General features: G+C 36.8%; 3 protein-coding genes across 4 annotated transcripts in view; 1 reads left to right on the top strand and 2 right to left on the bottom strand.

Annotated features, from left to right (window-relative positions):
- The window catches only part of LOC116729422 (rho guanine nucleotide exchange factor 28-like), a 51,609-nt gene extending 43,268 nt beyond the window's left edge, over positions 1 to 8,341 (bottom strand). Inside the window, exons 1-5 of the mRNA XM_032577936.1 lie at positions 8,220 to 8,341; positions 7,459 to 7,502; positions 2,643 to 2,784; positions 1,981 to 2,090; positions 930 to 1,116 (exon numbers count right to left, since the gene is read on the bottom strand). Of these exons, the coding sequence (XP_032433827.1) occupies positions 930 to 1,116; positions 1,981 to 2,090; positions 2,643 to 2,784; positions 7,459 to 7,491 (472 nt within the window). The 5' untranslated portion in view covers positions 7,492 to 7,502; positions 8,220 to 8,341. The remainder of the gene's footprint in view (positions 1 to 929; positions 1,117 to 1,980; positions 2,091 to 2,642; positions 2,785 to 7,458; positions 7,503 to 8,219) is intronic.
- A 2,118-nt stretch (positions 8,342 to 10,459) lies between these two features.
- utp15 (UTP15 small subunit processome component) lies at positions 10,460 to 18,753 on the bottom strand. Its single transcript, XM_032577938.1, has 12 exons — positions 18,582 to 18,753; positions 17,226 to 17,338; positions 17,001 to 17,093; positions 16,462 to 16,646; positions 15,406 to 15,584; positions 15,054 to 15,179; positions 13,024 to 13,159; positions 12,718 to 12,802; positions 12,416 to 12,571; positions 12,212 to 12,313; positions 11,894 to 12,027; positions 10,460 to 11,760 (listed from the first exon to the last, which is right to left on the bottom strand). Exons 2-12 carry the CDS (start codon positions 17,313 to 17,315, stop codon positions 11,460 to 11,462), a joined length of 1,587 nt encoding a protein of 528 aa, XP_032433829.1. The 5' UTR covers positions 17,316 to 17,338; positions 18,582 to 18,753; the 3' UTR covers positions 10,460 to 11,459.
- A 110-nt stretch (positions 18,754 to 18,863) lies between these two features.
- Positions 18,864 to 23,056, top strand: LOC116729426 (transcription factor BTF3-like). 2 transcript variants are annotated; one of them, XM_032577940.1, is made up of 7 exons: positions 18,873 to 18,983; positions 20,249 to 20,347; positions 20,455 to 20,523; positions 20,599 to 20,712; positions 22,002 to 22,203; positions 22,294 to 22,350; positions 22,728 to 23,056. In XM_032577940.1, exons 1-7 carry the CDS (start codon positions 18,888 to 18,890, stop codon positions 22,772 to 22,774), a joined length of 684 nt encoding a protein of 227 aa, XP_032433831.1. In that variant the 5' UTR covers positions 18,873 to 18,887; the 3' UTR covers positions 22,775 to 23,056. The 2 variants fall into 2 exon arrangements, with proteins under 2 accessions (XP_032433832.1, XP_032433831.1); XM_032577941.1 differs by lacking the exon at positions 20,249 to 20,347 and having other exon boundaries at positions 18,864 to 18,983.
- Positions 23,057 to 23,279: the final 223 nt, after the last annotated feature.

Below are 23,279 nucleotides of genomic sequence, written 5' to 3'. Positions count from 1 at the left end.
AAGACAAATTTTTTCACACAAACTAAAACTATCTCAATTTGACCTAATTCAACACTACAATCCTGCTTCTGAAATCTTTCAAAAGTAACATCAGGTCATGAAAATAACTGACTAAATGTTTTATGCTACTAATTAAACAAACAGACCAACTAAAACAACTAATTAGATCAGAATTGTTTACTGTGTTATGTTTTATTGTGTAAAACACTGTCAACTGCCTTGTTGCTGAAAAGCGATGTACAAATAAACTTGAAAAAAAAAGAGTTAATCCCAGTAATTTATAAAATGTAGACAATACAGTGACATCATGAGTACTGCTGTCCACCTCACTGCAAACATTCAGAGGGAGACATTGCAATGAAACAGGCTGCCATAACAACATTAACCAGTAAAATTATGTAGGTGGCCTTACACAAGCTCTCGGATCACACAAACAGTTGGTGGCAGCTGGTAAGCAACGGTTGGCACCAACGCACAGGAACCTTGCATGCACACACTCACTGACCTTCAGATTACTGAGTTACTTGTGGTTACTTCCCAATGGAAAGGTTCTATTAACACCATAACACACTGCTTAATTGGCTTTGACGACCAAAGCACACATGTGACTATGTTCACTTCCGATTTCAACCCTTTGAGCTCAGAAAATAGAAATAATAGCAGCAGGGAGTAAATTGGAGGACACAAGGGTTGAAGAGTTCACTCTTACTGCAAGGTGCTGGATTTGATTTCTCTCTGCAGAACATTTTAAGCAAATCATGATGAATTCAATTCAAATTTAACGTTCCAAAAAAGTTATTCACTTGAATTTTAATATTTCTGATTTAATTCTGCTTTAGATAATCCATAAAAAAAGACAGCCTTCCATTATTTCAACAATGCCAAGATTTGCATACACACTATAATATGGTGTGCAGTCCTGCTTTTACCATCTCCATGGTGGCTGCCCAGTACATTCCAATTTGGAGGAATGTCCAGGTTGGCCATGGCGAGGGCCACTTTGCGATCCATAGCCCACCAAGAGCTCTCCTGGCGGAGGCTGAAGAGGCTGCTCAGCTCCTTGTGATCCGTGACATTCAGACAATGTCCGTGAATTATGATATGCTCTGCCAAGTCCTGAGAATAAATCAATCGTCAAGGAGGATAAAATCAGTACATGAAAGGAGAAAACTCAAGCAATCCTTTTTTATCTTGTTTCGATGCTTTAAAAAAAAAACTACTAGCGTGATACTTGCCAATCTGCACTCAAATGTTTTTGGATAATCCTAATCTCAGCCATGTGAGAAAAAGTAGAAAGCCTTAAAAAGCCTTTGTGCTTTTCTAAGACAATATTTCAAATACAATAACTGAAGTAAAGACCTTTAACATTAAAGTAAAATTTTATGGAAAATGTCTAATGAGGAATAAATAAGGACATTCCATCATTTATTCTGACATAAAATGTATACAATTACACAGAGGTGTATCAGATCAGGTACGCATGATTGAATATTATTACAGGATTTTAAAGGTCTTTTGCTGTTTAAAGTTCATAAATTTGGTCAGGAAAACTGTTGATTTGCTGACATGACAAGCTCTACTGTCGGGAAGAAGCTGTACCATGGCAGAAACCAAGGGGGAGAGGGTAAGCAGAGCATACATAAGCATGATTAACAGCCTCCTCCTGGCTTTGATTGGTTGTTTCTTGCACATAGCACTGGAAGCATTGGGAGAAGGCAAAGAAGATAGATTTTTTTTCACAGATTATCTGTCTCATACCATACTGTCACAATGTAGTGACAGTTTTAACAAATACGTAAAAAATGTTTTTTTTATATAAAAGCTACATACTGCAACCTTTAAGAAACAATATTTTTGAAACGCTAAACCTTATCTGGGGAAAAGGGATGTGAGGCTCATAAGAACATGCATTATTCTTTTAAAAGAATGTTTTAAAAGAATAATGCAACACTTCAGGTGACATAAATAAAATCCACTTACCTGAGCATCATCATGTACGTACTCTAATGAAGCCCCGCCCAACCAGGTGAGCTGCATGGATTCAGAGCATAGATAGGCTTGCACAGACACCTCCTCTGGCAGATTGTGTCCTAAAGAAGCAATAGGACTAACTTTAGACTGACTTATTTAAGTCTGATCAAAATAAATGTATTTTATTTTCCTATGTGACATGAGGCACTGGCTTCAATTAAAATACAAACAAATTCCATTAAATCAATAGTTGGTATAAATAAATCTGATAAAAAACACTTCTTAATCTCATGCTATGCTAAGTAGACACTGTCAGGATTGATGAATTTTCAGCCAAAGACGGTCAGGAGATTATTAGGTATGAAAAAAGAGAAACAACTGAATGGCATTATGGTCAAATTAATTGACCAAAATTGACATGAATTGTTATAAATTCATGTCAAATGTCTGTAAACCTGTAAAAAATTCTGTATTTTGTTATAAGTGATTTTTTTGTTCTTTTTTCAAAAAAGAGTTAAAAGAGTTACTTTTGCAGATGTGCTCTAGAAATGTACCGATGTTTTCCACAGGGCAGATAAGATAAATCAACTGTTCCCACTACTTTTGTTTCAAGAAAACAAATAGAATGAAACCTTTATGTTAAAAAAGACATGCAAAAACAGAATGCATACCTGGCACAATAAAGTAGAGCATGACATCGTTTTGAGCCCGGGTTACATGGACCAGCGTGGATCCCTCCAGAACAACATAGACTTCAGCATGCTCTGGCACCGTTTCTAACCCCTCCAGCAATGCAAATACCTTAGCCTCGCCCTGAGATAAAGAAAGGTGAGAATAGTTGAGAGAAAAATAAAGAAGAAAGATGATAAACAGACAAAAGCTGATCTTCTCGCGGAGTATGCAGGCTCATTTTAAGCTTTGACTTCTGTAGGATTCTACAGATTTATAAAGTACACCAAATCCCCCAATAGCGCTCCTTGAGGGTACAATAAAGAATCCCCCCTCAATAAAAAAAGGAATGCATCATGTGTCTGATGTAAAGACCTGCCCTGATCCCAACAGGCAAGAATAATTCTAACTTCTCATGTGAAGCAGCACAAAAAAGTACACAACTTTTCATTTTTTCATAGTAGTACATCGCAATGTAATTTCAGGCACCTAATAAAGTTTCTGCCTGCTTTAAATGTCGAAGTCAATGTAACTTCCAGTTATGATGCATCAATCACAACAAAGAGAGTCCTGTTTATTGCTAGTTAAATGCAAATAATCTGTCCCCAGACACTTTCTTGGGAATGAAGTGGCCACTGAAATATAATAAATTAATTTTCATGTTCAAGAAAATAGTTTGTGATTATTCAAGGCTTGTGATATGATGAATTAGTTATCAGAAGATGTATACACTATGGTCACAAATGAATGAACATTGTCAGCAACTTCAGGTGGCATTTTAATAAGGAGTCCATAGACTCCCAAACAAACTCCCACCACACTGTAATACAATCAAAACCAACTAAAACTGTTGGTATAAAGCAGAATCAATGCATTCATCCTGTTTAAGCTCAATCCTGGCCATACCATGTGAATGCTAAAGATGAACTTGACATACATCCTAAGGAAAAATATTTTCCCATCCTCATCTGTCATCAATAAGGTATTTTCTTCACACAACTGCCAAGCATTGGATATTTTTCTCATTTTCTGATCATTAACTCTGAACCTAGGAGATGGTTCTGAAAATCCCAGACCAACAGCCATACCGTGTTCAGTCATTTTAATCTTTCTTTCCCATCCTGATGCTCAATTTGAGCTTCTGCAAGTTGTCTTCACGACTGTCCAAACACATTAAGTTGCTGTCATGACAGTGGCTGACTCTGAATTTATTTCAACAAGCAATTAAACAGATGATCATAATTAAATGAGTGTACTTTTGCTTTTAGCTTTAGTCATTCAAAGTATTTCAGGGCCATTAGCCATTTCACAGATTTGCCACATTCTAAAAGTCATAAAGAAACAGAAATCAATTTGTCCACCTCAAGTGTCCTAAATAGAGCAGAGCATTGAGGCCACAAGACGAGCTGTGTGGGTTATTCTTGGAAACGTATCAAACAACTGACTCAGGCTGGAGCCAAAGAAACAGCCAAAGAAGGAAAAGGACTCGGCCAATATGTTGAATATAAATGATCATTGATATGAGGAGATTTTTATGCTCATTTTCTCATTTAGATTCTATTAGCCTTGCTCAACAGATGACCTAATTTTGTAATGGAATTAACTGAGATGTTTTTCAATCTCAGAGACTGGGTAATTATGTCTCTGTTTCTCTCTACCTCCTTGACCTGATTGCAAAAGGTTGTGGAAGGACGGTTGAAGAAATCACAATACAATTTGAAAAACAAAGCCAAGCTCAATAAAAATCTAATCACATCTACAAGCAACTGTGTTTGGTGGTTTGCAAATATTTAAAATGTTTACGATATATTCAACGTAAACATCCTTAATATATTAGAAACTACAACCACATTGTGTAAGTATATGCAGTCATGTTATGGAGAACAAATTAAATGTGCAAAACATTTCATACAATTTGAAGTTCGAAGAAGGAAGGAGCTGTGGGACTAAGTGATATCCAGTGTAAAAGGATATCACTTGTACACTTTTAAAACAAAAATAAAATGAATAATAAATAAAAGAATAATAAAATTTGCCATTCTGTAATAAATTAAAATCAACCACTTAAATGTTTTCAGATTTCACATAATAGGGATATTTTCCAAACAAAAAAGACAACTTGACCAGTGTCTCACGCAGAGAAAAGACATAAGTAAAAGAAACCACTTATCTGATCTGACAATATACTAAAAACTACAGTCTGCGTGCAATGATGTCAGTGCAGCCTTATGCAAATGACACGACTGGCAAAAATGTAATGACACTGAAAGCTGAGTCCTTTAGACCTGGGTTTGAACTGCCTCTTTTTTCCAGATGGTGCTAAGAGTTTAAAAGGTAAAATGTTATGCATGTATAGATTGGAAGCATTGTAAAAAGAACAATTAAACTAATATAAAGCTACCTGTTTTAGGCAGAAAAAAAATGCAAAAAAACAGCTAATTCTCTACAGCTGATGTGAAAATGAAGGAGCAAACATTTTTAGCAAAATGTTGCGCTCAAAGCACTTTTTAAATGAACATTCAACATTTCTAAAGTTGGTGAAAAGTTCCTGCCTTCTGCCAGATAAATCCAAAAAAGCTGTTCAAATTCACAATTTCTACTGAGGTAGAAACAGCATCAACCTTTATCATACAAGCCTTGTATGATAAAGCATCTCAACATACTAAACACTGCTTTTTATGTTTTCTTTTTCACAAGGCTCTCAATAGTTGCATCTTAGAACGGTGATTTTGGTATTTTTCATCACTTGTGAAAAACACTGGATAACGACTTTCCTGCTGAGAACAAAGTGTTGAAATAAATGTCTACAGATCAGAGGTCTCTGGCTTCCCAAAATGGTCAATCTTCCCCTCCATTAATGTTTAATATTCTCTAGGTAACATTTAATCAAACTATAAAAAAAAACATTATGTTGAAAACATGTCAGCTTTATTTAAACTGAAAACAATGTGAGGAATGGATTTCCTGTTTGATCTTCAAGGAACCTTCAGGGCTTAGTGTTTGCTTACATTGTCAAGATCCCCAACCTGAAAGCACTGAAATGTATTTGACTACACTGTTTGACTTATGTTATATCACACATGACAGAACCATTTACATGTTCACCACTTGAAACTCCACAAACAAATTGTAGAGCAAACACAAGCATTATTCTTTTATTTTTACCGTAATTAAAGGGTTACTGATTTGCCAGCAATATAAACATTTGCCAGTATGCAAACATTAAACCGATGGATTACACTGTTTTACATTTTGTGTTTTGAAGTTTTGATTTAGTGTTGAAATAATCCAATGGCCGACCACAGATGTTCTTAAATCAAAGAGCGATTCAAGAACATCAATGAGTATGCATCAGTCACTCTCATGCCAGGGTCACTGAGGTCTTACTGGGATTTAAAAAAAAAACATTGTGTAACTACTGTACATGGAGCAATGTAATTGCATATTGTTACTAATGGAGAGACAGCACAAAGAAATGTTGCAACTTGATTTGATATACTGTACATTCCCTTGTAAAAGTATTCAAACCCATCGAGCTTTAACAACAGGTTAAAACTACAAAATAAATGTTTTTTTGTGTGTTTTTGATAAACTTACACAAAGTAGGGGATAATTGTAAAACATATGAAAGGCTGAAAAGAGTGTCCTGTATTGGTATTCAGCTCCATTTACATTGATAAACATAAATAAAGTCCAGTACAAACAATGGCCTTCACTCATTAGACATTACTAAACATGTCCCATCTGTGCATAATTCAATCTCAGTACAAATACAACTGCTTTGTTAAGGCCTCTGAAGTTTAAAGGGAACATTGAGTGAATAAACAGCATCATTATGAACAGGGATCAAAAACAATATTCCATCCCTTGAATGCCTTATGGAAGACTGCTAAATCCATTCTCATGGAATGATTATTGCACAGCTGCAAACCTATCAAGACTCGACTGTCCACCTAAACTGACAGTCCAGGCAAGGAGAGCATTATTCAGAGAAGAAGCCCAAGGTAATTCTGGAGGATCTTTGGATATTTATATCTCAGGTGAGCAAATCTGTCAACAGGAAAACTAATATCTGTGCACCCCACACATCTGGTGTCCATGAAAGAGTGGGAAAATGAAAACCACAAACACTAGAATCCCAGTTTGAATTAGTTACAAGTCATCTAGGGGCCACAGGTAACATTTAGAAAAAGATCATCTGGTCAGATGAGACATCTAATAAACATTTTACCCTTCATGCAAAACATGTGGTGGAAAACTAAAATTACAAATCAATCTGATCACACTGACATGGAGATGTCACTGGCCGATAAGAAGGTGGATGGAACAAAATGCAGGAAAATCTGGGAAATAACTTGACAGAAGCTGCAAAAGACTTGAGGCAGGCGCTTATAATTTGCAAATATGCAGTTGAACAATCAAAGTCCAGTTCCAAATTCAACTGAGAATCTGAGGCAAACCTTGAAAATTGATGTACACATCTGCTCTCCAACTAATCTGGCTTAGATAAAACATTTAAATTATAGAAACAAGGAAGAGACTATCCCAAAAGACTTGAAGACTTTGGAATGGTTCTTTGATGAGATGGAGGCAAACAGAGATAGACACCACACATTTCTTTTGTTTTTCTTGCAAATTAAAGTAATATGAATACATTTGAAAGACAGAAAAAAGTAGCTTAGATTTTCAAATTAATGAGGCCACTCATTTCTCAGTACCATCCAAACTCATTCTGCAGAGTTTTTGCACAGGGAGACCAACTTAATCTTGAGATCAACTGAAGAAGCTTATATTGAACTCGACAGCACATATACTCACATAGAGAGGCACCTTCCTCCTGCTCAGCTCCATGTATACAGCAGCTGCAAGGTGAAAAAAATATTCACACAAAATGAAAAAATGGGGGAAACGCACAGAGTAGCATGTGACTCCTAATTATTTCCTTGCTTATTTTGGTTTCTCATCTGATCTTGAGGATTATCAAACCTTTAAGCAGTCAGAGAGGTCATCTGAAGAGACAGCATCGGCTTTTGATCACAAGAAGGTGAATAATGATTTTAATGATCGACCTTCCTGCCATAGTGTGTGTAAAGAGAGAAGACCAGAATGTCCATGAATCTGATACACACGTCAGTTCAATAATGCGCGTGCCTGGCTTTGTGCACGAGCAGGAAATCGATTACATTTCAATGCTGCAGGGTTCAGATCTGCTCTGTGTCAGCGGCCACTTCCTAAATGAGACCCAGCAGCGAGATCTTAACAAACTGCCACAGTCATTGTTCATAATGACACAGCTTCCTGTCCGCTTTTAGTCTTCTGCAATCACACACTTAGAAACAGGCTGCAAGATCTCTGAGGAGGAAAAGTGTGAAAATAGCTGTTGATGACACCAAAAGTCCCCCATAATTGGAAAAAAAAAGATTTTATATACTTTAACATTAAAACATTAAATGGATGTGATTTTTTTCTTAAAGACTTGCATGAATAATTTTATGTTCATTTAGCTTATTGATGTAGATACCAACCACACTTCTGTAATAATATTTTTTTTTAAAAAAGACTACCACAAAAACACTTACCTTGGACTTTACACTCCAGCAAATATGTCCTGGGAGTAAGTTATAATTCCTTTAGGACAAGCTCTCAATTCAGATTTATCATTTCTTTGTTTAACAAAGCGATAAGATCGGGGCAGCTGCTGTCTGCACTGTTTCAGCCTCCTCTCTGGTACAGCACTGATGCTTCTCTGTCTTCAGCCAAAATCCCTCCTAACATGATAAAGTTACCTCATTGCCTTAAAGCTATAGCGACCTCAAGTGGAAGATAATATGACTGACAAATTCATATTTATCTGTTCTCAGTGGAAAGTTACAGTACTTTGCACCTTCTACTATAAGGTGTTCCTTGCACCCTATACTTACTTGATTATAAAATCAAGTAAGTATAGGGTACTTGATTTTATTTTGTCAATCAGACTTTATTGTATTTCGCTGAGATTTTATGAAACAGTCAAACATAAACATCACAACTGTAGAATGGAATAAAACATAAATAAATGTTTATACATTTCTGTTTAGACACCATGAGTCCATATTTAAACCATCTTCTTAAGTCGTTTTGTAACCTCTTTTATGTTTTCTTCAAAATTTGACCTGTACTTATCTTCATCTTCCAGTCAGCTTTGATCAACTTCTCTGCCAATAACAAAGCGCCCCATCTACCGAGCATGATGCTGCCGCCACCTGGTGGACGGTTTTCAATGTGATCTAGCGTTACTTGTCTGCCACATAGTGTTTTGCACACAAACTTTGATCTCATCTGATCAGAGCACCTTCTTCCACATGTTTGACGTTTTCCCTGCATGACGCCTAGCGCCACAGGTCATGCTAGTTTCACCATGCTAGTGGTGAAACTATGTTCTCACCATAATAACTAGCACGACACTGTCCCTTTGTACTATGCTTTGCTTCCTACAGAGGTAAAAACTCGCGGCTACGGAGAAACCATTGCTTCCTGGAGCCATGGTCTCTGTTGTTGAGGTTTTAAATTTTACCCAGTTGCTATATGTAATGCCAGTTCAACACTATGAAGCTTACCAGAAATTGCCTGCGCTGTAAACAACTATCCACTATTAAAAAAAGAGGATCATTTAATGCTAGCTTTGGACAAAACGTTTGGCTCCTTCTTCCTCTTTTAATTTTGCCCGGGACCGGCGAGTGACGTTCTCCGTGGGCGACGTGCAGTGACCGGCGTGCTGCTAAAACGAAACAACAACAAAGCGTGTTGACGTCACAGATCACAGAGTTTAATTCATACAAAGCAATGAACAACAAAGCTGCAGAGGAACAGAGATATGCATTTTCTCATAAAAAATAAAGACACACAAGGGGGAAGACAGACAAACACAAAACAAATACAAAAAGGCAAAAAATAGCGGCCGCTCTCTCGGCGTGCTCCGTGTACGTAATTTTATACCAAATAGGTGTTTCCCTATTTAATGTATGCAGTCAAGGCGTTCCGTTCTTTGACCAATTAGAAACTCCCTCAGGGACTCAGAAACTCCCCTCATTATGGCAAAGGTGTCTGCTTTTTATCTAAGTCAAAGGGCGGACCACTTCGCGCTCATCTCCGCCTGATACGGGCCGAGGCGCCAAGAAGTCTCTAACCCCTATCGGCCTGTAAATTTTATTGCTCTGTGTGTCAGCGGGGGAGGAAAAAGGCCCTGCTTCCCCATGCTCAACAGAAAACTGTTCCAAACAAGAGCGTTGGCCATCCCTTTACACATGTCGCAAGACCAACTGTATTAAGCATTAAAATCAATCACTTTTTCTTAACACCACCACTGCAAAGAGAGAAGTCCCAAGCCGAAGGAGGAGGTTGTTAATGCTAATTAAATTTTTTGGAAGTGTCCAACACGGACTGAACGGATTTGTTCACTTCCACCGCTGCCATTGGTAAAACTACAGGCAGACCACAATTCAAAAACATCGCAGAAGTCATCATTCACATTGTTTCCTTCTGTTCGCTGATTGGACCGGTAGAAATTAAACCGGAGGAATCTGAAAGAACAAGAGAAAGCCCAGATTTTTGTGAATTGAGATTTTAATCGAGCGGAATAGTGGCAATGACTTCTGGTTTTATACGCATTATATCTGGTATATATGACACTAATTTTCCTCCCATTTCACAATTAGTCTACCTTATCTTAGGCACCTTCACAAAGTGTAGAAAGTTCAAGGAGTCTGAATATTTTTTAACTGTACCATAAAAAGCAGACTAGTCTCAAATTTTCTTTTCAACTCAAATAAAGCCAGTAACACTTAAGAAAAAAACATTTATTTTTCTTTGCTTATAAGAGTGTCGGACATTATGAAAGTACTTCAAACACATACTGACGTTTACAATTGATGCTTATTGCAATTATTCAAATTACATCAAATATGACTTTTTTAGATCCACACATTCAGAAGGTCTCCACACAGAAAATGTTTTCATTTGGTTCCCATGTACAAACATGGGTTAGAGTGAAACTGGATAAGATGGAGGGATGGAGGCCTGCTCTGCTGCGATTGGTTGATATACCAGTAGCGTCTAAACAAAGGGCAAAAAAACTAAACTCTTCGAAGAAAAATATCCTGTTTTTTGATCCTACGCCTTATTCTGGAAGATATAAACAGTAGATTTCAACATATGAAATCTATAAAACAAAATCCAGTTAGTCTGGAAAAAGTGTTTTATTAAAAACGGACCCTGTTGCTGTGTGACATCTTTAAAGGTCAAAAACAGTTTTTACAAGAGAATAAGTAACTGATTAAGAATTAGAACCAATCAAACCGACTGATCACCCTGCAACAACTGCTCTAGATATTCAATTTTTAGGTTATTTTGTGCATATTAGGCTTTTGTCCAAAAGCTGGATAACAACTACTACTTCTAGTTGAAATTATACAGCTAGATTAAGTAACGTTTTCTGTAGCCTACCTTGGTGTTGAGCATAAAAAGTAGGGAAATCTTTGTGAACTTTGTGCTATATCCAGCATACAGACCTTAATATTCCAATTTCATTCGAGGTTTGAGAGAAATGTTAATTCAAATGTTAAATAAATAAAATACTGCAATATAACAAATTACAGCTAATGAATTCCCACAGCAGACCTCACTTCCACCAGTAGACAAAATGTAGGACTCAACACAGATCCAATTAAAAAATATTTGTTTGGTGTTGTTTATACGCAGAAAACGATTCTGATGCCTTCAATCAAGATTTTATAAAAATCGTCCTAATCCAGTCTAAAATCAATTCTTCCTCTCATTTGATCTCAGGTGACCTGAAGCTCGGGTCTCGAACTGCTCGCCTCTCCCTGAGCCAGCCCATTAGATCTTCCCACATCGGAGTACGGCACCTCCTTACGAGTGATGGAGGTGGCAAACATGGTGTCCAACATTCCCAGGACCTCCAGTAGCTCCCGCTCCAAGTTGATCTCTGACTCCAGGATGTTCTGTAGGCGCAGCAGCTGCTGGTCGATCAGTGCCGACTGGCCAATCACCGATTTATAGATATCAAGGATCATTTCAGCTGCCGTCAAAAGGACGGGGGCAAACCTGGTGTCGACAATGTTTCTGAAGAAGAAACAGAAACAAATGATCAAGGTTTAAACTTTAAATTGATAAATCTGTACATTATAACACCCTGATTTTATTTCACAACTTTATTGATTTGAACCCCAAAAATAATATGTGTTCTGCTTCATACCCAATGACAAAGTGGAGTAACTGAGAGAGTTGCTTTTCATCTCTTCCTGCTAGCGCATTCTTTAGAGTTCCTCTTCGGTCCAGCTCCTTGATTACACCCACAGTTATCTCTGGCTTTTTCCTTCTTAACCACACCTATCAGAAAAGAAGAGTGAAGAAACAACTTTGCTTAAAACAGCTTACTGAGCCATTATTTGTTCATTTGGGCCCTCAATTATCAAATGTGGAAAATAAATAAGTAATTGGGGGAAAGTAAACATGATAAAATAAAAACAACCTTTATTACTTAAATGCTTGTGAATATTTAGATTACTCTTACCTCCAAGGCTGCATCCAAAGCTTTGGATACATTAAATTTCTTGAGCTCCCTGTCATATTTGGCCAAATGTTCTTTGACTGGCTTACTGACAAGATAGTCGTCCTGTAAATGTATAAAGAAAGGAAATTAGAAATAAAAAAAAAGCTCAGTTATAATTCGTACAGAAAAAGATGGGCAGAAGATGACTGCAACATAGAAACCTACTGGTTTTGGGACATAATTTTTTCCTTTCACAAAGACACGATATGAAGGGCGGTGTCTCTGTTGGCTCATTATTTCCTTTGACTCTTCAGTGTGTTTTCTGTGTTTGATGCTTAAAATACTGTTGGTCATTCCCACAACAATGGACTCGTCATCCGGCTGAGAAGAAAGAAAAGTTTTCAACTTTGGCTCAAGATGAGTGCAAAACAATGCCCTTGTCTAATTCCTGTCTTATCTGCGCTGTCAACGTGTCAATTATCTAAAGAAATGTTTTCACAGAATATTGCTGGAACTTTTATTCTTACAGCCAAAGCCAAACTGAGGATTGCAGCAGCGTAGTCAAAGTTGTGGACCACTTTGTACGTGGTTGTGTTGTAGACTTTCACATGCCTGAAAGACAAATAGTGCACGCGTTAAAACATTTTCAATCATTCACCTTTTATTTACAGAAGGTGGCAACAACAAGAGGACTTCCACTTGAATGCACAACAAGTCTCAAAACAGTGACTACAGTACATATTTGCAACCTTTGACAAACAGAAAAGTGTCCGATTTAAATTTTTAAACATTTATTTCATGTCAGGAATTCACTATATCTGACGTTCTTGTACCTGTCCAGAGATGCCGACAGCAGTCTCTCTCCGTTGTTGCCGAGAGCCAAACAGGTTACGGTTTTATGATGGTTTTTCAGCGACACCAGAGGTTGACCTCCTTTTAGCAGATCCCACACTTTGACGTAGCGCCCACCTAAGGAAAGATAACCAAAATTTGTGACTTAAGCATGTATTTCAAATAGTTCCAAATAAACTTCAAAATAAACCCATGCACGTATACTACATAAATGTAGAGCTTCCTTTGAGGTCAAAGCAAGCCAAAATAAAACTGAACTAAAATATTCTTATTTTGCTTACTGGTAAAAATTAACTGGGATGGTTCACACAAATCTCAACAAATCTAACATGTTTGTGTGACATACAAACCTCATAAAGCCTTTCATCAAAACTATATAACTCTGATGATCTTAACACAGATTGGTAATGAAATGTGGCAAACTATTCTAGAACGCATTCACACCTCATCAATTTGTGCCCGACACAGAATTGTTCGGTGTAGAGTCGTCCATAGAGTACACTGGTCCAAAAGCAAACTGGCTCGAATCTTTCCGGACGTGGATTCAAGCTGTGTGAAGTGTGGGTTGGGCCCAGCCACTCCCATATGTTTTGGACCTGTTTCTCCCTATTTCAATTTTGGAAATCTGTTTTTGACTCACTTTCTGTAATCACCTCGACCACAGTACAGCCTTCTCCACTTACTGCTTTATTTGGGGTCCTCACCAAAAACCAGTTACTGTCACCCCATCATGCTGACCTTGTGGCCTTCCTCACGCTACTGGCTCGACGTATTATACTGATGCATTGGAAGAATCCTCTCCCACCCACACATTCTCATTGGATAAAAGATGCCCTTTCGTTCATGAAACCGGAAAACATTAGACATACTCTCAAAGGCTCTGAAATCACATTTTTAAGAATCTTGTCACCATTTCTGGTGATGAGACATTTTTGTTCGAACTGCGTCTTTAAAATGATGTTCAAAATAGCAGGCATACAAAATAAAATTCACATTAAAAAAATACAAAAATAATTTATGCATTTAAAAGAAATGATGTGAAATAATAATAAAAAACCCCATTATAAACATCCTTCAAGGCATTAAGGCATGGTCAGTTTGGTGCTAACACAAAGGCAACATTCAGGCTTCCGTGGATGGATTACTTTGGGTGAGACTGGAAGGCAGAGGAACCTTGTCTGTTTCCCACCAGCCTCTGCTGGATAGGGTTAGTCTTTGACACGTGATGTGACCCCATGAGTGGGGCTTCCCTTACTTCCGAGTTGTAATGGCATACACAATTTATCTAAGTCTTATAACAATGTTAGTAGCACATTAAGCCCTGTAGGTACCCCGTTTTAGCTGTTTTCTGTCTAATTTCTATTTTATTTACTTTCTGTTACCTCTGTTTGTTTTGTTTTACTTTTGAACCGGAAGTTATTCTGGCTTTAACGTGTTTTTTAAAAACATGAATGTTCTCTGTGATCCAAAGCCTCTTGCCACAACTGCCACAAAAGTTTGGTGACGGCTCAACCAGCTCTTTTCCACAGTTTGGGCAATACATGGTGACGTGACCGTATTCCCGCTTGCTTTGCTTCTCATTAAAACGAAGCACACCAGAGTAACTTCCGGTTCAAAATTAAAACGAGCTGCAGTCCAATCAGCGATTTCTTAGGTCTACCTCTTCCGATTTGTTAATGTTGTAGTGCTTTTGTAATTTGTAATTGTGCTTTCAATTTGCTGAAGTGGTTTGCACCTCAGGGCCACCATAGATCTCTGATGGAAAAGAAATTAACATAGTGACTATCTTTTATCTGCAAAGCTGCCTTGTCTTGTGCTATCACAAACACCAAAATCAGGCACAGTGAAAGACCAGGGAAAAAACTAAGCCAAAATGTTAGTTAGACCCTATGAATCAGAGCAGTGTAGAACTGAGTTTCTGCATTGGACCTTTGCTGTTTGCTCAGTTCTGAAATTAATCTGAACCGTCAATGTGTTTTGTATAAATATGCTAAATGATTCGGCTGACAACCTGCGGAGACGAGGAGTCCCTCAGAGGGGTAAAGGAGGAGGCTCTCCACCGGCTGTCCATGATCCATGGTAATCGCACTCTTCTCCGCTCTGGCATCAAACACTTTCAGAGTGTGGTCATATGATCCTGGAAAAATACAAAAAAAAAAAGAAACAAATCTGATTTATGTTGGTGCCAGTCAGCTGTAACAGGAGACATATGGACTCTATTTTTATTATTTTATTTATGTTTTGAGTCAAGTTAGAAACTACCTAGAAGGCATTGCAAATTGCTGTTTATCAGACAAAAGGTTAACTTCCTCTTGACCCTTTGACATTTTCCCACTGCTCTGCAGAATGACCTTTTGACTCACCAGTAATGAAGAGATCTCTGTTGAGTTTGCTGGTAACACCACAGCGAATGTAGTCTGTGTGTTCCTGGTAGGTGCTGAGCTCGGCTGCGTTTGGGATGTCCCACAGTCGGCAGGTGTAGTCGTCAGATCCCGTGAGGATCTGATAACGGTCTGAGGTGAAGTCAGTGACATGTATGGCCCTGAGTAAAAAAAAAAAAATCTAATTAATTTAAATTCAAATTGTTTTCAGTATGCAAGATTTTAAGAAATATGAAAAAACAGCTTAATCGTTGTCAGAATTCTTGGGATCAGCATGAATTTCAGTCGATGGATCACTCAAGAAATCATCATTCAACTTTGTTGTCATCAGCCAATGATTTCCACCACATTTTCATTCACCCAACACTCTCCCATTTGAAAACATGGATCACTGACAAAGGTCAGCTGATGTTGATAGATAATACAAAGTTCCTATTAGGGATGAAGATGTGAAATTCTCACAGTATAATAGCCTTGGCTAAGAAATATCACAATTTGTCTCCATTATGTTTTTTTAAATCAAAGATTTATAACAAGAATGTTCAGCATGATATAGCTGTTTCTTTAACATCACAAAAAACAAACATAATCCTGCGGCAAAAGAATAACCAATTAATTACAACAATCATTATAATGTTATTTACAGTTATTTTTGATATATTAACATAGCTTGCAGTTTCAAAACTGTGCTAAAGTATCTTTAAAAAGATGATTAATTCTCCCCTAGTGTTGCCTATAAAAGTATTTTTCACAGCAGGAAATATTTTCAAAAAGCTTCTGTTTCCTATAAAAAAGGAAAAAATATTTAAACTTTCTTTGGGCTGGCGGACTGCCAATGCATAACAACAGGTTTAGAAGTAACCAGCCTAAGTCTAGTTTATTTTAGATAGATTGGAGCAACTGAACAATAAAGAAAGAGTCTTAAAGAGACACCACACAATTTCACCTTAATGAAAGATTTTCTTGCAAACTTCCTTTGCAAGAATTTACTAAAATGTCTATGACCTAATCACAGAAACTTAAAAATATGAGACTCACTTTGTGTGCCCTTTGAACATCCTTAGTGCCACCTTGCCGCTGACATCAAAAAGTCTGACAACCGAGTCTTCGCATCCCGCCACGAGCAGCTGGCCATCTGACCTGAATCTTCCACAATAAGCAGTGTCCTTGAATCGGGTAAATGTTTTGACAGGCTCTTGAGAGAAGGGCCCATAGAGGTGGACCTGAGAAAAAAAGTGAGAGTTAGAACATGAAGAAACTGGGAAAATAGAGGTGCATCCTTTACTCATAGACAAATAAATTATTTCAAAACAGAACTGTTTATCAGCTTGCTTTAGGGTTGCTGTTTAGTTTCATAAATTTGAGAGCCTGTACCAGTAGAAACTTTAATTATAATATAGTAACTGTACAAAGTAAAGAATAAGGAATGGGAACTTTCTGTTTCCTTCCCTTTTGTTATTGTCTGTGTAAATAAGATCCATATCCTCTGGGTAAAAAACAAAATACAATATGAAAATCAACCGTGTCATAAGGTGAACTACCGGTACCTAGAATTTATGCAAACAGAGCCTACTTACTCTTGTAAAGGCAGTCACAGCAAAATTATGAGGAGCCACAGGAGAGAAGTCGATGTTTGAGACTGCTCCAAATTCTTTTATCTGAACAGGAGCCTACGAGTGGGAGGAAGGGGAAACATATCAGGCAAAGGATTCCTTCAAAGCTTGAGATCACAAATTGTTCAATACATTTTTTTCACCCACAAAAAAAATAATTAAATGGAGCGCATAGCAGGTGTTACTCACCTTGTAGTTTTTCCAGTAAAGAGTGTCCTGTGTGACTTTTTCTCCGAGCTTTGGATACACTGGGATTTTTGTGGGTTTAAATGAAGCCATCTATATGGCGCTTGTTGAAGCGTCTGCATACACACAGTAGGAAACAGCAGTTCAAGAGGAATCTTAGCATTTAAAGAGTTTACAGTTAAGAAATTATACTTTTTCTCTTTTTTTTTTTACTTCTGAAATGAAAACAATAATTACAGATTGCACTAAGTTTCAACAGCTGAGTAAAAGGTCCAGGGTTGTTCATACTACTCCACATATTATAGGGAGAAATTCAGCAAAAAATTCTATGAATACAATTATAATTTTGAAATTATATGTACCTATTGCAAGAGAAAACAAATAATACTAGAAGTAAACTATACACTTACTGAGTACTTTACACATTTTCAATTGTCTATTAAGACAAACAGTAAATCAGCCATTGAAACCCAATGCATTTGGGCACTTCGACATGACTTGCTGAAGTTAAAAGTGAGCACAATAAAACAAGAGGTTTGCATCATGGATGTGCAGGCGACATATCCAAACGTTAATGTTAATATGAACCAGATTTTGGTGCTTTGTTTAACCTGTGCCATGGAACAATTTCAAGCAGTTCTGAAGACAAAAGGGATCCAATCTGGTTTTTAAAAAGATGTACCTAACAAATTGGCTAATGAGTGTAAGTATATGGTAGTTTGGGCTATAATTAAGAACAGAAATTAAATTGAACAAAAACATGCTATCTGAGAGAAATAATAAAAACAGCATTTGACTTTTTTAATAGCTGTCATAAAAGTAAATTAGGTGTCTTTTCCGTTAGTATACTAACTTCTACCTTAAAATATGATACGACATTTATATTTGTGGACATTACACAAGTGGCATTGCCTACATTGACTTTAAATTTGCAGTTAATTACTTGATTTGAGAGACAACGCATTGTAGTATTTTTCATGGATTTCCTTGTATAAGTGAAAGATCCGTTAGTCATTGGTTTTGGATAAAACATACAGTGCTTATGTTTTTGTTGTTCAACAAATATACTACACCCTTAAATCTAAAAGATCTAATAGTTTTTAGCTTAGACATTGAAGTATCACCCATGTTGTGTTATCTATATTGTCTCATCTAACAAACTACAACATGATATCAGCGATGAGGCTCGGGCAACAGTCAATTAAATCTTTAGATCGTTCATAAACAAATAAAAAAACAGTACTTTGTGTTCTTTAAACTGAAATAATGCACGTGGTTATGCATGTCTCATACCTGGCACACTGTCTGTTGTTTATACGACCAATATTTTACACAGAAATGGCTCCAGAATTTTCTCACCTTTGATTAGAAAAATGGTCCTAGCGTGCAGATACGTTTCACCTACAACAGGGTTGATTTAAAAGTATACAGTCTTTTTTTATCTAAAGTGAAGGAAAACTTTCTCATTTTATCGAAGGATCACGTTGCCTCTCGGCGAACAGGAGGACGCCATGTTTGAATGTAACTACTTCCGCAATGAAACCGATAGACTATTGCAAGTAAGTTTTTGTTTCTACTGTTTTTTAATTAAATTGTCTACAAGATGCTTGAATATTTTTTCGGTTAAATATAAGATTAGTTTTTCTCTCTACTTAATATTTTTTCATGTTTGTTTTACGCTTTAATTTACGTCACTTCCTGGGCTCCCTCCTTTCTGCCTCCATCTCTTATTGCGTGAGCCGCGTGTTTACACACTTCCAGGTATGTTCATCGCTGTTTTTCAGTTTTTTAAAATTATGACATATAATTTTAATGTAAGTGTAGCATCTAAAAAATAATTCTGCCTCAGCTTGAGAAACCTAATGCGGGAAAAACACACTCCTTTCTTCTGTATTAACATCTCTTTGAGGAGGCCCTAGCTAGCTCTTTAGCTGGCTTTGCTAACTAACCTGTTTCGTTGATGTAATTTAGACTGTACACAAAATTTATGATTTATGTTAATAAAATAAACTGAAATTAGAAGGACGGGTAATACGGCATCACCCTGTGTCAAACATTGTTTCATTGGCCTTATTTGAAAAAAGTTGTAACCCAATAGATTTGTGGTTAGCGTCTCCCTTGCTAAAGCTGTAGTTGCCAACCTCCTCACTCTGCTTCATGCATTACTTGCAGACAGGCTCTGAAGCGTGACGCTATTTTCGGGGCCTTATGACAGCTGTGCATTCTTGTTGGTTTTCTGTGTGAAAGGGCAAAAACTGAAGGGAGATTTGAGGGGGATTTATTTCTAATACTTCCAGTTTGATTACATGTCTACCACTTCCTGCGAACTGCTAGGTCACGCATGTAGTACCACGTTAGGGGCAATTTCTGTTGATATTGAAAGTTGGAAGTGTTATACCATTTTTCCCCTCCATACAATATGTCATTTAATATGTCATTTATACGATCAGAATAGAATCAGAAGTAATTCCTAGAAATTAGCTAATATTCAAATTGTGCAGAAAAAATGTTTTAATTTCAGCTAAGCTTGGATTGGAATGAGATTCCTATGGTATAACTGTGTCATAGTATTTACAAATTAATTAATAATTTGCTTAGCTCTTGATGCACAGACGTAAGCATGAATAAAATAAAAACCTAGAAAGTTTTGTGAACATTTTCTCCTGCTTATTATGCAAAATATTTGAAATTTTTCCCATTATCTACATTTTTTTAGAGTAGTCCATGTATAACAAGCTGGTATTGTCTAAGTAATTAGCCAAAGCTCAGGTAAAACTTGCAATGGACTGCTTAATAGCCATGTCACTTCAGAATCAGAATAAACTTTATTGTTCCCCAAGGAAAAAATTATTATTCTCCATTAAATATAAGCAAATATAAATATAATAATTTGTGGTATAACATTTACAACACAAATGTGAAATTACATTGTTAGATGTGACCTAAATCTAAAATGAAATAAACATACAAGTCATTTAAGTTTATCAGCTTCCATGTAATTGCTGCTCATGTTTTGTGAATATTAGGAAATATTTCCAAACAGCCACTGTGTCTCTACTACAGCAAAGGAAAAGTGTAGTAGAGTTGTGTTACTTTCTGTCTCATATAACTGGTGTCAGGAAGCTGTAAGTAACTTCTATTACTCCAGCTTTTTATTTGGCATTTCATTAGAGTTCTGCTAATAACCAGTAGAATTGTTGTTGAAATCTGTGCCTGTTCTCTTATATTTAAGATGAAGGAGTCGATAATGAACCAAGAGAAGCTTGCCAAACTGCAGGAGCAGGTCCGCATAGGTGGTAAGGTAAGTTGCCTACATGCTGCCAAGTAATAGTTAGACTCTGAATCATTTGCCAAAGCTAATTTCACTGTTTTGTAGGGGTCAGCCCGAAGAAAGAAGAAGGTGGTGCATCGGACGGCTACAGCAGACGATAAGAAGCTGCAGTTTTCACTGAAAAAACTAGGAGTCAACAACATCTCTGGTATTGAAGAGGTACGGTAAATGTTTGTGGACCTTTCCACATTGGAAACTAACACACAACCGACTTTATTTATAAGTAAAAATTGACTTGATATCTTCCATTTAAATTGCAACTAAAACTGAACTGAAATCCCTGGAGATGGGACGCTTTACCCAAAGAGTTTTCCAGAGTGTGAAAGCCCTGATTTTTGACGACAGCAAAGGCCATATATCCTTTGCTGTAAAAGTTGCAATGAACTTTGTGATTAGCCATTTAGTTATTGAGGTGTTTTCACATTGCTCAGTGAATGTATTACTGACATGGAGCGTGTGATCGACTGTTTCAACTTCTGCCAACAGTTGGAAACTTAATATGTTTCATGGTCATGTTTCAGAATATTTTACTTGTTTTTATACAGGCTGTATATGATGTGGCCCTTGTGCAATTTATTTTCCATTTTGTGTTGAGGGGACAGGATGCGTTGCATGTGACGTTAATGTGTGCCGCACTTATACGCTTCTCGGCTATGCATTTCTTGATCTAGTTTTGCAGTTTAATCAAGTGAGAATCGTCCATATTCCCTTCTCAATGTATTTTATCAAAGGTTCATAAGCTACCCCTGCTAAAACATTAACAAGGCAATGTTTTAGATTTAGAACACAGCATATTAACACGTTAGAATGGCTCTGTCAAAGGCCAAATGTAAATCTATTCATGTTGGCAGACAATCTCTATTTAATCAACCTTTACTTAGGCTATTTGGCAAAGAAGAATGGGCAAAAATGTCAGCCTTGCAGCAATAATTTCACCAAAAGATGCATCTACAAAATGCTGAGACAGGGAGATTAATACATGTATTCCAGACTTTTCAGATACGCATTTATGTTTATTTATTTTTTTAACTTTGATCAGTTCCTTCCACTTCGCAATCATTCACTACTTTATATTGATCTATCGGATACATTTCCAATAAAAGACATTGAAGTTTGTGGTGGTAACATGAGAAAATGTAAATGTTCAAAGGGCATAAATAGTTTTGCAATACATTGGAAAATTATGGCAGATTAAAGTTATCTAATGAAAATTGTGCTCTGTTCCGATGACCCCTTTGGGTCCAGTAATATTATACTGGTTACTTACCAGTTTACTTTTTTTAGACCAAACTGTTGACTTTTCAAATGAGTAGAAATAAACCATTAAGAAGGGTAATTACAGTTTGAGGTGTTTGAAAAGACTCGGGATGGAAAGCTGTTGTTCTTTTAACAGCAAAGCTGCCATATTTCTGTTCATATATCTTTAATCCTTTTTGTTTTCACGCTAGGTGAATATGTTCACAAACCAGGGGACGGTGATCCACTTCAATAACCCAAAGGTTCAGGCCTCCTTGGCTGCCAACACGTTTACGATCACAGGGCATGCTGAGAATAAACAGCTAACAGAGATGCTTCCGGGAATCCTCAACCAGATGGGAGCTGATAGTCTTACCAGCCTCAGGAGATTAGCAGAAACTCTGCCCAAACCAGGTACACACCACAAAATATCCCTGCCCTGGTTTTCTCTGTCACTAGTGGTGTATGGCGTCTAATAATGAAACTCCCTAATTTTCATCATAGCTGGAGACAACAAAGCTCCCATAGTTGCTGCCGAAGAGGAAGATGACGAAGTTCCTGGTAAGCAAGAAAATTTGCATCTCATTTATTTATAAATACAGTGTATCTTGCTGAATTGTTGCACACTAAAAGCCCTTAAAAATAGCTAGATTTTTAACAATATAATGAGTGAGTCTACTGTGGACTAGTTCAAATCTATGCTTTAAATACTTTTACCATGTTTGCCTGAATTGATGTTTGCAGAAGGCCAAGACAAACCTTTATCTCTAACATAAACTATGAAAGAATTCTGAATTCACTTATTCCTATACTGTAATTGTACTAATTCATTCGTATTTCTTTCTAATCTGTTTGTATAGTTTTAAATGTAATACCCCGTAACACTTTATTTTCATTTGCTGTTTATTCTTACTTCCTTTTTCTTTTTGCATTTTCAGATCTTGTGGAAAACTTTGATGAAGCTTCAAAGAACGAAGCAAATTAACCAACATGACGACATCTGAGTGTTTCTCGAGTCAGCACTGTATTTAAGTCATGTATTTCTGGTTACAAACATAACCTGCTTTTAAATTTAACAATTGGGTTGGAACAAGAAAATTGACTTTTTACAGAAAATGTTATTATACAGTTAAAGCAAACAGAATTTAGTAGAACCTGCACAAGTTTGTCTTTCTCATGCTGCCTTCTTCACATTGCAGTACCCATGCATCAAAAATGTATTGGTGGAATTAATTGTGTAATAAAGATAACATTTTAACTTCTTTTATATATGCAGCTTTGTTTTGTTTTTTCACAAATTAAATTTCAGCTGTTCATCATACTCAAATGTTAAGTTCTTAAAACAGTAGCAGAAGTATTAAGAAATCTCTCTTCTATCAAGGAGCACTGACAAAGATGAATTGCAAGGCAATTATGTTCCCAAACACAATGAAAAACAAACACCACTGTTGTAACACCACATAAAATATGGAAGGCATAGAAAAAAAAAT

This window comes from Xiphophorus hellerii, chromosome 12 (assembly GCF_003331165.1).
Source record: "Xiphophorus hellerii strain 12219 chromosome 12, Xiphophorus_hellerii-4.1, whole genome shotgun sequence".
Lineage (NCBI taxonomy): Eukaryota > Metazoa > Chordata > Actinopteri > Cyprinodontiformes > Poeciliidae > Xiphophorus > Xiphophorus hellerii.
Note: the sequence above shows the minus strand (reverse complement) of the source record. Positions and strands in the feature narration are given on the sequence as shown.